The sequence below is a fragment of the Aquarana catesbeiana genome, linkage group LG03 (assembly GCF_042186555.1).
Source record: "Aquarana catesbeiana isolate 2022-GZ linkage group LG03, ASM4218655v1, whole genome shotgun sequence".
In the NCBI taxonomy this organism is placed as follows: domain Eukaryota; kingdom Metazoa; phylum Chordata; class Amphibia; order Anura; family Ranidae; genus Aquarana; species Aquarana catesbeiana.
The window spans coordinates 682,877,304-682,890,821 of record NC_133326.1 but is presented as its reverse complement, the minus strand read 5'-3'; the positions used below and the strand labels follow the sequence as shown (position 1 = coordinate 682,890,821).

The window sequence follows — 13,518 nt, the reverse complement described above, 5'->3', positions numbered from 1 at the left end:
TTAGCGCAAAATGACGTACAGGTACGTTGCAGCTTTTTCCGGGTCTGGGGCGCATGTGCTGCAGGCGTCCCGCTGTGATTGGACACAGCAGGTGCCAATCAGCAGGTCTGGTGTTCGCCGACACACGCTCATCACTCCCGAGAGAGGCAGAAGGGCGGTCTGTCAGAGGGGAAGATGGAGATCTTGTGTTTCTGTTAAGCAGAAACATGAATCTCACTCTTCCCCCAGTCAACACAGTTAGTAAGCACCCCCTAGGACCACATTTAACCCTTTTCTCTGAGGAAGAAGGTATCCCTTCGAAACATGTGAGCCAGCAGTGGTCCTCAAGTCCTCTCCTTCACCATATTATACTATACCGGACGACACTAAGCTAAGCAGGGCAATAACTTCTCTGCAGGATGTGGAAACCTTGCAAAAAGATCTGAACAAAATTAATGGGGTGGGCGACTACATGGCAAATGAGGTTTAATTTAGAAAACTGTAAAATAATGCATTTGGGTGGCAAAAATATGAATGCAATCTATACACGGAGGGGGGGGTAGAGAACCTCGGGGGGGAATCTAGGATGGAAAAGGACCTGGGGTTCCTAGTAGATGATAGCAGCAGCTTGGCATTGCATGCCATTGCTGAGCCTAACAAAGTAAACAGAATATTGGCATGCATTAAAAAGGGATCAACTCCAGAGATAAAACGCTAATTCTCCCGCTCTACAAGACTCTGGTCCGGCCGCACCTGGGGTATGCTGTCCAGTTCTGGGCACCAGTCCTCAGGAAGAATGTACTGGAAATGGAACGAGTACAAAGAAGGGCAACAAAGCTAATAAAAGGTCTGGAGGATATTAGTTATGAGGAAAGGTTGCGAGCACTGAACTTATTCTTTCTGGAGAAGAGACGCTTGAGAGGGGATATGATTTCAATATACAAATACCGTACTGGTGACCCCACAATAGGGATAAAACTTTTTTGTGGAAGGCAGTTTAACAAGACACGTGGCCACTCACTAAAATTTGAAGAAAAGAGGTTTAACCTTAAACTACGTAGAGGGTTCTTTACTTTAAGAGCGGCAAGGATGTGGAATTCCCTTCTACAGGCGGTGGTCTCAGCCGGGGACATTGATAGTTTAAAAAAAACAAACTATTAGATAAACACCTGAACGACCACAACATACAGGGATATACAATGTAATACTGACATATAATCACACACATAGGTTGGACTTGATGGACTTGTGTCTTTTTTCAACCTCGGGGTTGATTTACTAAAGGCAAATCCACTTTGCACTACAAGTGCACTTGGCAGTGCAGTCGCTTTAGATCTGAGGGGAAGATCTGCTGATTTTATCATCCTATCATGTACAAGCAAAAATGCTGTTTTTTTATTTTCAATGCATGTCCCTTTCAGATCTACAGCAACTGCACTTCCAAGTGCACTTGTAGTGCAAAGTGGATTTGCCTTTAGTAAATAACCCCCATTGTCTCTTAAACAGAGCTGGGGGGGGGGGGGGGGAGAGGGTTAGGGCCATGACACTCTTAAGTAGATGCAATGTTAATTGGCAGACTTCTACAAGCAGACAGCTATACAGGTGAGGGCCTCCAGCCGGACACCACTTCTGTATAGGTAGGACGCTGCCTCCTAAGGCAACAGTCTTGTAGAAGTTACTAACTGTAATTGAATTCAACTATTTGCAACTCGAACAGTTCTCAGCTTAACCCACAATCACTCACTTTGGGTCTTCACTCAATGAGCTCCCAGTCTCTCTCACTAGACTTCAGATCCACTGGATCCCCCGAGCTCTTCCACTGTTAGCACTCAGCATCTTCCTCAAGCGTCACTCCCGCTTCCCTGCTGGGTCCCTGGCTTGGCACTCACAGATACTCAAGTGTCACCCCCACAGACATGCTAGGTCCCTTGCTTGGAACTTGCCAATGCTCCACAAGTGTCTCCTCTGCTGTCCTGCTGGGTCCCCGACTTGGCACTTACTGAAGGTTTTCCCACTTCTTTACCATCCCCAGCTGGTGAGAAGTCTGCTCTGGTAGTAGCCTCAGCTTACTCCCGCTGGTCTCCGTGGAACAAGGCGGATGGTCCCTTTGTGGTAACAGCTTCCCCTTTACCTCCAACCACAACTGGTTCCCCAGCTGGCGGAAGCATTACTTCTGGTTGGACTACAGGCCTGCAGTCTCAACCCTCTTCTGCTCTCCTGATTTTGTATAGGCCCTCAGACAGACTAGCAACTAGATGTCCCCCAGGATAGGCCTAAGGCTTGCGGCACTGCCCATTGATTTCAGTGGGCAGGGGCGCTATAGGAGCAGCGTATTCACTGCGCATACAGCACTGCAAAGAAGCTGCTTCCAAGACTTTTTTTTTTTTTTTTATGCCCTGCCCGCGCAGCACCCCAGTGTGAAAGCACTCAGGCTTAAACACCAGGATTGCAGCTGAGGCTTTTTCAGGCGCTTTATAGGTGCTATTTTTAACGCTAAAGCACCTGAAAACCGCCTCCAGTGTGAAAGGTATCTTACTGAAGTTAGACATTATTTGACTACCATGCAAAGCTGCACCAGATTATGAGCGCTCCAGTTTCAGTAAATCTCCCCCTGTGCATTTGTGTGTTTCTTTGACACTCTTTTCTTCCCAACCTGCATCGAGTGTTCATGTGCTTGTGTGAATTTCCTCTGGGTACTCCAGTTTCCTCCCACACTATGGCTGGTTTCACATGGGACGTCCAATCAGGTTTGCCTGTCAGTTTTTCAGACAGACCTGATTGGACCATCCATAGCTCTCTATGGAGCGGTGAATGTTAGCGGACACATGTCCGCTGGTGTCCAATCCACCAAAACCAGCAGATTGGACAGCCCATAGAGAACAGCGGGTTGTGTTCACTTTGCATAGCAGTGCGGACCTGTCATCTGCCTGCAAGGAGATCCCCTGCTGAGCAGGCAGATGCACATTACAAGGATCACCCATGTGAAGCCAGCCCGTGGTCAAAGCTTGAAATGGTTGTAGAGGCTGAAGTTGTTTTTTCCTCTCTTTGTGCATTAAAGAGGTACAGCCCAAAAGAAAAACCTGTAAGACAAAAGACATAATGAGCTAGTATGCGTCACATACTAGCTCATTATGAGCTACCGTAGATCACAGCCCCGCCTGCACACCACTGACATCTTGCCCGGTGTTTCTTCTGGGTTCACAGGCTCCAGCCACAATGATGTGGGTACCACTGCTCATGGCCCTAAAGAAACTGCATGAGTGGCCATTCCTTGGTGCACATGCAGCAACATATATAGTGAATTTCTTCTAAACAGTGCAAGTTCAAGAGATATTTATACCCTGTTTCCCCAAAAATAAGACCTACCGTGATTGTCAGCGATGGCTTCAATATAAGCCCTACCCCCCAAATAAGCCCTACTCTGTTTCCCCAAAAATAAGCCCTACCCAGAGAATAAGACCTACAAGGACTTTAACTAGAGCTTATTGTGGGGGGGGGGGTAGGGCTTATATTGTGGCCATCACTGACAATCACGCTAGGTCTTATTTTTGGGGAAACAGGGTAGTACCTACAGATAAACATAGGCTTACCTGTAGTTACAAATAAGACTTTACTTCCCCTTGGGGGGGGCGGGGACAAAAAAAAAACCCACGAACACACACCTTCAGTGTGCAGCCTCCAATACTTACCCAAGCCCCTCACTGGCTGCCAGAAATCACAGCCAGTGAGGCGGGAGCAGGGCCAAGCCCGTCTCATGCATACAGAGCTGGCTTGGGAGTAAGTACACATGAGTTACCATAGCAAGCAGCTTGCTACGGGGGTACTTAGCAAGAGGGAGGAGCCCCGAGCATCAGCGTGTGACCTGAGAAAGGAATCGGGGCTGCTCTGTGCAAAACCATTACATAGAGCAGGCAAGTATAACATTATTATTTAACTCCTTTACAGAAGACTAACTGAACAAGCTGAAATTAGGAGGCAATTGGGTACTATACATAGCTGCACCAGATTTTGCACTCTCCAGTTGTAGTGAATAAACACCAATACTAGATAAAACTGAGGTCCAGCCAAGGAAAAAAAAAAAAAAAAAACCCCATACATTTAAAAGTCAGCAGCTACAAAACACTGTAGCTGCCGATTTTTAATAATCACACTTACCTGTCCAGGGTGCCCGCAATGTCGGCCGCCCAAGTCCCAGCGCCACCATTTGAACTGAGGGAACAGGTAGTGGAGCCTTGCAGCTTCACTGTCCATTTCCTACTGCGCATGCACGAGTCATGCAGGGCTTTGTGAATGGCTGGCTGTGTTCTGGGACGCAGTCCCTAGAACACAGCACATCCCATTCCCCAGAAGACAACGTGAGGAGGAGAATGAAGATAACCGTAGAGTAGGAAGTGACAGATTGTACTAATCTGCGCAACAGCCATTTCTGGTAAGTAAAAAATTTTTTCCCCGAAGCATTTTTATGTAATTTTTTTTTAGGGTGGACCTCTGCTTTAATTGGTTTCTGTGACAGACTCTGAACACCCCGACTGGGTATCTCTGCCAAGAAGCTGCAGATCAAGCTCTGGAACATGGAGGCAAGTGACTGCTACCCCAAAGAGCAAGACACCAGTTTTTGGTACAAAAAAAAAAAAAAAAAAAAACCCCACACCACACACACTTTATTAGAAACACTGAATTTATACAGAGAAAAAAAAAAAAAAAAAAAAATTACAACAGCCACCTCAGTCCAGCACCCACATAGGAATACGTTATAGGCCATATGTTACAATGATATTTTTATGGCGATTTCAAGTTAGTGGCAGCAATTCCTGGGCTAGCATTTGATAGCCCTGGACCCCCAGATATGTTCTGCTTCATAAAGCAACATCTTCCATGGTTGGGACCGGAGTGACAGCTGGATAAAAAGGTACCTGGGTGCCATGTGTAGAGTAATCGGGCAACAGGTCCATAGCTGTGGTTACCAAACCCCAGTAATGTGTAACTGAAATTCCAAGCAAGCTCTCAGTAACCACCCCAGTCAAAGAACATAGTCCCAAAAGCGCAACATGTCAGGACAATGGGCTTTTGAAGTCACTCCTTATAAAAGTTAGCACTATACAGTGACATGCTGATATAGTGTCCAGGCTCGATGAATAAAAAAAAAAAGTCAGCTATTGACCAGCTCTTCCTGAAGAACTTTAAAACAAACAGTTCTCCTATATCCCAAGTCTGTGATCGCTCCAGTCTAAACTGGCCTTAGTATGTGCATATTAGGTAGGGGGCCTTATTTTACAAGTTTAAGGGCAGGGACTAATGCAAGTCCCCAGTACTACATGCACAAGGTCTTCATTAAAACTATAGTGAGCCAATCAGAGCATTGGAGGGTGTATGCACTTTTCACAAGGGGGGAGTGAACACTTTACATGATACTGCAGGCACATATCAGGAATATGAAATCTTGGGGGGGGGGGGGGGGGGGGGGGTGTAACGCTTTTTTTATGACTGTTCTTAGGAAATTCAATACAATGAAAATCCCTGGTGTTCCTGCCAGTCCCACTGCTTTCCTAATAAGGAACTGACTACACCAAGGCCGGTGTCTTGCTGAGAATGTTCCCTCGGCGGATAAGTTCCCCCCTGTACTGCGCAGTTCGTACTACTGTCAGCCACCGGAGATAGCCGAAGCTCAAATGCTTCAATCAGCTGTACACGGCACCTGTGCCCTAGGTCCAGGTTCCTTTCCCACCATCCAAGTGGACCTAGAGGGGGAATCTAAAAGAGCCGAGCGAGGCCGTGCCCGAAGCGTGGCGTGCCTGTGAGGGGCCCTCTTACATGCGCCGTGTACAGCTGATTTTCAGCTGTTCCGCTTCGGCTATTCCCGCCAGATCCTACTGCGCAGGCGCAGTAGAGGGGGGAACTTTCGCAGAACACCGGCTATGCACTGAATTTTTCCTGCATGCAGGAATCCCTCCTACCGAGCCATTGTCTACTCCTAGTGTGTGGGGGTGCCCCTTCAGGAGAAGACAATATTAGGACAGCTGGTATGGCCCCTAGCAATGATTGCAATTAAAAGCTGGTTGTACCCAAGTTGAGCAATCTGTGCATACGTCATGGTTAGTTCTTCAACTATGCTGGGAACTCAGTACACTTTTTTGAATGATCAGACTTGTCCTAGCACCTCTACAGTCTCACTGGGAAGCTCAGTGCACCCCTCGCCCCCCCCCAAAGGGACACAAGACCCTTTGGCAGTGTGCTCTGCGGCTGTTCTGCAGATGTGAACCAGCTCCATTGAGAGCTGGTCATAGTCAGTCATGCAAATTGGATGAGGGGAAACCTGCAGCATTCAATGCACATAAGTGAACCCAGCCTAAAGGCTTTCTGCACATTTAGCAAACTGAATCTAGTAAAAACTGGGTGTATTTTGTGTTGCTATTAGCCTGCGCCCCCCCCCCCCCCCCCCCACCTTTGCCCAAAGATGTTCATGATGGTGAAGGTTGAAGTTAAAAAGCATGGACTTGGGAGTTTGTGCTAGAGGGGGGATGGTTGGCATGTCAAAATATAAAAACCCAACTCTGAATTATACACCAACAGATCTAAAAGCTTTCCTTAACCATTAAGGAAATTGTTTAGGTGCCCAAGACTGGTAGATCTCTCAGCCCCATGCACTCCCTACCATTTAGGGCCATAGAAGGGTGCTGAAAATCAGTGGAATTCACTTTTAGACCAAAATGGTGCCCAGTTTCAGTTTACTCCAGTGGCAGTGATGTCTTCATTTCTAGAGTGGAGAGATTTTGGAAATTCTGTAGCTCTGGAAGAGAGACAATTGTTCTTTAAAGCCTCTAATGGCTCCACTGTAGGGAAAAGCAGGAAAAAAACAAACCACCCCCACAGCCCTCATTGTAGCCTTAACAGGTTCCACTGTCTCAGCCATCTCTTGGCAAGTCCTCTATGGCTGTCAGACCCAGTGTGTTAACCACCCAGATTTGATCAAGACCCAAAATTAATGCAATGTCCCACCCAACTGGCTATAAAATTTGAGTGGACCATTTAAAAAAAGGCCAATACTTTAAGTGGTCAGTTCAGGATAAGCCTACAAATTGAGTTAGTGCTTCAACCTTCCCCCCCCCCCACACTGGGTTGAGACCTATGCTGTCAAAGAGATAGATGTCAATCCACTGAAGCTACAGTACATCATTCCAAACCCAAAATTGTAAAAAACCTTAAAATCTGCTAAAAGTGTATGAAGACCACCAAGCAGTGAGGCCTGTTGGCTAAACATGGACATGCACTATAATGGAATGACAAGTACAAAATTAAACCGAGATTAAAGTTTAGAAATTAAGAACTTTTTATTTAGTGCATATAGAGGCGAACTGCAAGATAGACAGCACCAACTGTTAAAGCTGCAATGACACCAAGGCCGATTGAGAGGACCCAACTCCATGTTGACCAGGACTTTGTTTCTGCTGAAAAAAAATACAACAGTTAGTGGAAAGACAACTTTACAAACAAACTGTTTACCTCCCGAAGGGCCTGTTGTCCAACTCTAGCTTTTATATTGTTCCCTGACCCAAACAGGCATTCATATGAGCTACTGACTAAAGCATTCAGTGGTTCAAAATTAACCTTTGAATTAAAAGAGCTTGTTTTCAGGTCAGTACTAGCCATTAAAGGCTACCCCCACCCCCAATGCACAATGTTACACCCAGGGCTTTTTTTCCCTCAGAGAATAGGTGCAGGAACTCCTGCCTTCTGAGTCAGCCATTGTTCCTGCCCCCTACCCACCTCTGAGCAATGTTCCTTGGGTCCACCTTCTACATACCTCCTCCCAGTACCGCCCCTTTTAAAGAATACAGAACCAAGTATCATTTTGTACTACAAAGTGATTTGTTAAATCTATCCAGACAGTAAAATAGAATCCCTGCTGTAAGCAACAGACACCACCCCAGAAACAGTAGACCCCCAAAGCAATAGACCTCCTTCAGAAACAGTAGATCCCATACACAATAGACTGTCACTCCCCCCCCCCCCCCCCCCCCAGCAACAATGCTCCCACACAGAAAACAAAAGACACCCCAGCAGCAACAGATTTCCCAGCTGCCAACATCAATAAACCTCTCCCTCAACAGTAGATCCCTTCCAGCAACAAACCTACCCAGCAAGAATAGACCCCATGCAAAAATAGATCCTTACTAGAGACAATAGATTCCCCAAGCAGCCAGCATCAATAGACCCCCCAGCACTCCTTTCCATTACATACATTGCTGAAGGTGCTGGACCTGCGTTCCCGCTGAAAAAAGCCCTGGTTACACATTTAGGGTGCAAATGTAAACCCCCCAGAAACTCCCATGACAGCATACAGGGGTGCTTTCCCCCCCACAGCAGCTGTTGAAATGTGTGGATATTTGGGGCTCTACCTGCACAGCCACATTCATTCACAGTTGAACGAGTGTGGGGATCAGAGTTTTCACACAGAGCTGCCACTGAAAGTTTGTACCTTGGCATGAACAGAGCTGGCGAAAGACATCTGCTGGAATCTGGCATTGCAACCACAATTCACTGATGGCAGGTGAAATGCTTTGCAGGCTCCTATGGAAACAAAATGCTTCTCTCCTCCCCCTCCCCCCCCCCAAAAAAAAAAAAAAGTGGCTTTAGCTTTTCATTTGTCATGAAAGTTCCTCCCCTACTCACCAAGATGTTGATAGCCAACTTCATTTTTAGAGCCTACTTTCACAGGTCCAGCAGACACCACTTCAGATAACGCAGAGGTTGCCCTCTTCCCTGCATAAGAGGGAAAAAAAAAAAAATTTAGAGATAGAGAGATATATAGATATCTATATATCTACAGATTAACTTAAGTTGGCAGCACTTACCAAAGACCCTCTCTGTGCTTTTGTCACAAGTTTGAAAGCAGCCATCTGTAAGCTTGGGATCACACAGCGAGACCCGACAGTGTATGTACACCTGAAGAGATTGGATTTGGCATTTAATGACAGGAAAGAATTAAATTGTCTAGAGCAACCACATCAAAAACAGCCCATGTCAAATGCAAATTGTGGGATACTGCCAGGTCTGTTTGCTGAAATAGACTAGAGACACTCTTACCTGTCCAGTAACCTCTCCATTGAGCTTCACGTGGAGTCGGGCAGAGTAGTCAGGAGAGAGATATATTGTAGTTGATAAGGTATCAGCACCTCCTTTGGTAGCACACCTAAAACAAAAAAAAGTTTGGTTTTGAACCAAAGCTAATGGTACAATATGCCCAAAAGTGTTTGTGGACACCTGACCCATGATACAACTTGGAAATTAAAGTCAATATGAAGCCTTCACTTTCAGAAAAGCTTTTAAGATTTGGGATTGTGTCCCATTCAGCCAAAAGAACATTTGTGAGGCCATCTACAGTCAATGAGCTTATTTGCTGTGAAAAGTTTATAGTAAACATGTTTTGTTCAACCTCCAAGTTATGTGCCGTTACTCTTGTAAAGGGAGCCTTTTGCTACAAACCCATTTTGAAATGTAGACAAACCCAACACTCAAAATTTTCCTCCCTGGTGTTCCACTTGCAATAGGGCATCTTAGCAGAATTTTGTAGTCTGCTTTGCAAAGATAACCCAACTTGCTGCCACCCCCTAATTCCAGGGCTACACTTGGGCTGTAGACCTTTAAGTTTTAGCAATATACTTTGTTCTATAAAAAAAAAAAAAAAAAAAAAAAAAAAAAAAAAAAAAGCGATGGATTTGCGACAGATTTTTCTATTAGCCATTAGTCTGGCAAAATACTGCATCAATATCTTTAGAACCCTTGCAATATTTCATAAATGGGATATTTACTCACAACACCAAGTTACCATGTACAGATACTTTGAAAATGTGAAGCTCTACGTACCCATCTACAACCAGATTCCACCTAGAATGGCCATCATGGTTTGGTAAGGTTGTAGCCAGCAGTCCTGTAGCAGCGACACCAGAATTGTACTTGGCACATCAGCCTGGAGGTATAGACTGTCTGCCTGTTTAACAGACACTGGGAAGTCTCCAAGATGGTAAAATGATGTATAGGCATCATCTAGTAGAGAGGTGAAAGTCAGAAAATTAGAGGCAAAAAAATAATTTCACACACTTTAACCAGGGTACCATTTTGGTCCCCCCCCCCCCCACCCCCCCCCAGAGTGTCAAGACTGCCCATGAGACCCACCTTGCACTGGATCATGGCTTGATTGGGTGGTGTGGCAGTGTGCTGGGGGGAAAAAACGACTGATGGGATACTGTTACGGTGGTACTATGATGGCCCCATTGTTATGGCAGCAGGGGGTGGAAGGAACTCTGATGCGAGGTTAAGATTTAATAAAAAGGTTGTGTGCATTGTTCCAGGCTTCTCAATGGGTAATTTTGCTTACAATTTAGACTGGGTTACCTCAGATTTTGTAAAAATGTATTTGTCCATTGTAGTTTGAGTCCATTTTTCAACAGATCTAGAGAAGCAGGCACACAGTGGAGGTGTAACCACTGCTAGCCCATGACATTAAAATTTCATTGTACCAAATTGATTGGTTTCTGGAGGAATTTATAGCAGTTTTGTGAAACAGCTTTTATTTGTAGCTTATTGCCCATTGTATCAAGACTCAGCATAGCTTTAAGGTTGCACTTTATTCAAGCAAGGCTACACAGAGCAGGCCAAGGGCAGTGCGGGATCCTTCAAGTGCCACCCAACAGTAGGTTATACAGACCCCCCCACCCACAAAGGTTAAGCCTTACCCTTTGCAATTCTTAGCTCTGCCATGTGTGTTCTGGCTCTCCTGCGCAGCACTAAATTAAAAAAAAATAAAGGGAAAAAGCAGCATTACCACCAACTTAAGTCTTCAACATTTACCATGTCCCACACTGCTATACTACCTTCCAACCATACACTTTCCTGAAATGCTTCAAGGTACCATACCCCTGGATTTTACTCCATAGAGTGGAGCATTGGGGGGGGCAGTCAAAGAGCAAGCTAGATCTTGTCAAACTAAGTAGTGATGATTTTGGCCATTTCCACATAGTTTTTTTGTGAAGTGGTTTGTTTAATTTACAGCTGTGGCAAGATCTGATGAAAGTTATGAGCCAATGTTACCAATAGCTGCAGGTTTATACCCACCCAAATCTACAATGATGCGGTCAGTATATCTTAATTCAACAAGTTGGTCCTCTTGCAGTTTGCCTTTAGTGACTGATGGCTCACACAATCTTCAGCCTAGTAGTTTTGTAAAACCTATGAAACATCACCTCCGCCTAGCAATGTTGCAAGCTACCCAAATGATAAACGCGAACATTACGTTTTGATTAGCCCATAGCAAGCAGCATCAAATATCTTCAAAAACAAACCCACACAACTAAGTGCTTTTTAGAATGTCCTAAAGCATTTTAAAAACCTGCCTATACCACTGTCTCCAAGACATGTGCTGTTAATTGGATGTAAAGGTTACCTCTTGTCTTACTTGCAAGCCCAGGCCCATCATGACAGGAGCAGCCTCCTTCTGGGCACTCAACCACAGAGTGTCCCTGATAGGGTAACCGGCAGCGTATAGTCATCCTTAACAAAAAGAGAGGCATTTGGTGCTGTATGTGTATTGAGATATGGGGGGGGGGGGGGGGGGTCCATCTGGCCATAGAAGTTTACCTGTAGTTGGAGTCCCGGGAGATGATTGGCTGATTAGGAAATAGCACCACCTGGTCATACACCACTTCATTCTCATAGATAAGGTAGTTGCTGTCAAACTGAAGGGAATAATTCTGTAAGGATTTCTGACCAATTACCAAGAGTAAAAGCTGTGATGTGGGTCAGCGATAATGACCCCCTTATACATTTAACTTTTACTACTCCAGCACTTACTATCCACAATTCAATAAAAACCTACACAAATGTATGCCTGCCACCACTTAAATAATCTTCTCTAGGTTTCAAATAAAATGTGGCAAGTCTATTCTATCGGATCTTGTAGAACTTTAGAATTCCTTCACTGAATTGAAGTTTGAAGATACTCAGGATGTACCCAAAGGTGAAGTGTCAAAATTAGAGTTGCCCCCCTGCTAAACAAGCTGTGTGTCATGGTGGCTTCTTATGGAAGTTGCCAGTTGCTAAACTTACTGTTGACCACACAGAATAACCCACGAGACTGGATAGCAGGGAAGAGCCCAACTAACGTTAGCACAAAGTGTTGTACCTGCACATTTCCTATCCAGCATTAACATGTCAAACATTTAACATGTCAAACGGGCCTTCAGTTACATGCCATGCATCAATGCACTTGTTTAGATCTTGTGTTTTCTGGATGCTTTATAGAGCAAGAGATGAGACACTGTACTGCCAGAGTTAGTATAGCAGTTTAAACCCTATCAGCTATAATCTGATCACCATTTTATAGCTGAAGTAGCCCAATGTGCTTTGTGCTCTAGCTTGGAGCCCTCACTAGTTAAAGTATTCATAACCTTTTGGATGGTGCCAACATGTGTAGGCAGAGAAGCTGAACAGTGCCAATGTCTCAGTGGCCTCTAGTGGCTTACAAGTTGGATCTTTCAGGTGAGTTCGTCTGGCATCAATCTAGGCTTGGTCATAGAGCCATTGACGAAAGCAATCATGGAACCATTGGAGAGGCAGACTGTGGGCAAAGTGTTTAATATAGCAAGTCACTGGTCAAACCTGTAATAAGCAATCAAACCCTCTCCCCAACTTACCCGATTGTGAAGAGAAAAGCTGCAAGTAACAGAGTAGGAACTTTCTACCTTCAAGGTTTGGTTGTCTCGCAGTGTAAAGTCAGACGCACATGAAAAGCGCTCAGAGCAGCCACCTTGGGAAAGTGCGACATCACAGCTTGAGTTTACTAACAGCATGCAGAATTCTAGCCACTAAAGTCTAGAAATCTAACAGACCCAAGACTAGAAGGGCGAGGACCATGGAACTTGCTACCATGTGAGGGTCTTGATAAAAGCAGGCCCATACCATTTTCAGAATAGCTTCTTTTGTCTGCTATATAGCATATTGCTGTATTAGGGCGTTCCCTAACAATTACATGTTGACAGCCACAGGAGCTGAACTTAAACTGCTTGACCATATGTTGGGAAACATGCTCTGTGGTGCACAGGGCCAAAACAGTTAAAGTGTTACAATACTGCCACATATCAAATAGGTTACTTTAGCTTTCCATTTCAACCCTGTCTGCCTTAAAGCACAAAGGTGTGCAAGGTCAGTAGCTCGAAACATTAAACCCCATTGGCAACAGCATGACCTGGCTAGGGAAGTTTGTTGCAAATTGTGTTGTGGATTGGGCCCATTATATGCCACCGTCACCATACCTGCAAGACAGTGATATAGGTATCTGATGGGACACATTTGCCCAACTGTAGCAACCTGCTACTCATCTATTAAACCTCACAGCTCTATCAAATAGGAGTTACTCTCCAATGCAAAAGTTGTCAATCAAAATTTTGCCAGTTAAACCAGTAGATCTTGATTGCCAAGTTGGCCCTCGATTTATAACTTGTCTGAGAACACTCCTGTTAATTGGTGACATGATCCTAATGCTAA

The 13,518-nt window shown here is 45.0% G+C and overlaps 1 protein-coding gene across 1 annotated transcript in view; it reads right to left on the bottom strand.

Annotated features, from left to right (window-relative positions):
• Window positions 1-7,288: 7,288 nt before the first annotated feature.
• The window catches only part of LOC141134135 (uncharacterized), a 19,342-nt gene continuing 13,112 nt past the window's right edge, over window positions 7,289-13,518 (bottom strand). The window contains 13 exon segments of the mRNA XM_073623721.1: window positions 7,289-7,421; window positions 8,650-8,739; window positions 8,832-8,922; window positions 9,064-9,169; window positions 9,844-9,880; window positions 9,883-10,023; window positions 10,713-10,763; window positions 11,420-11,526; window positions 11,614-11,738; window positions 12,158-12,168; window positions 12,423-12,533; window positions 12,536-12,592; window positions 12,665-12,839. Of these exon segments, the coding sequence (XP_073479822.1) occupies window positions 7,312-7,421; window positions 8,650-8,739; window positions 8,832-8,922; window positions 9,064-9,169; window positions 9,844-9,880; window positions 9,883-10,023; window positions 10,713-10,763; window positions 11,420-11,526; window positions 11,614-11,738; window positions 12,158-12,168; window positions 12,423-12,533; window positions 12,536-12,592; window positions 12,665-12,839 (1,212 nt within the window). The 3' untranslated portion in view covers window positions 7,289-7,311.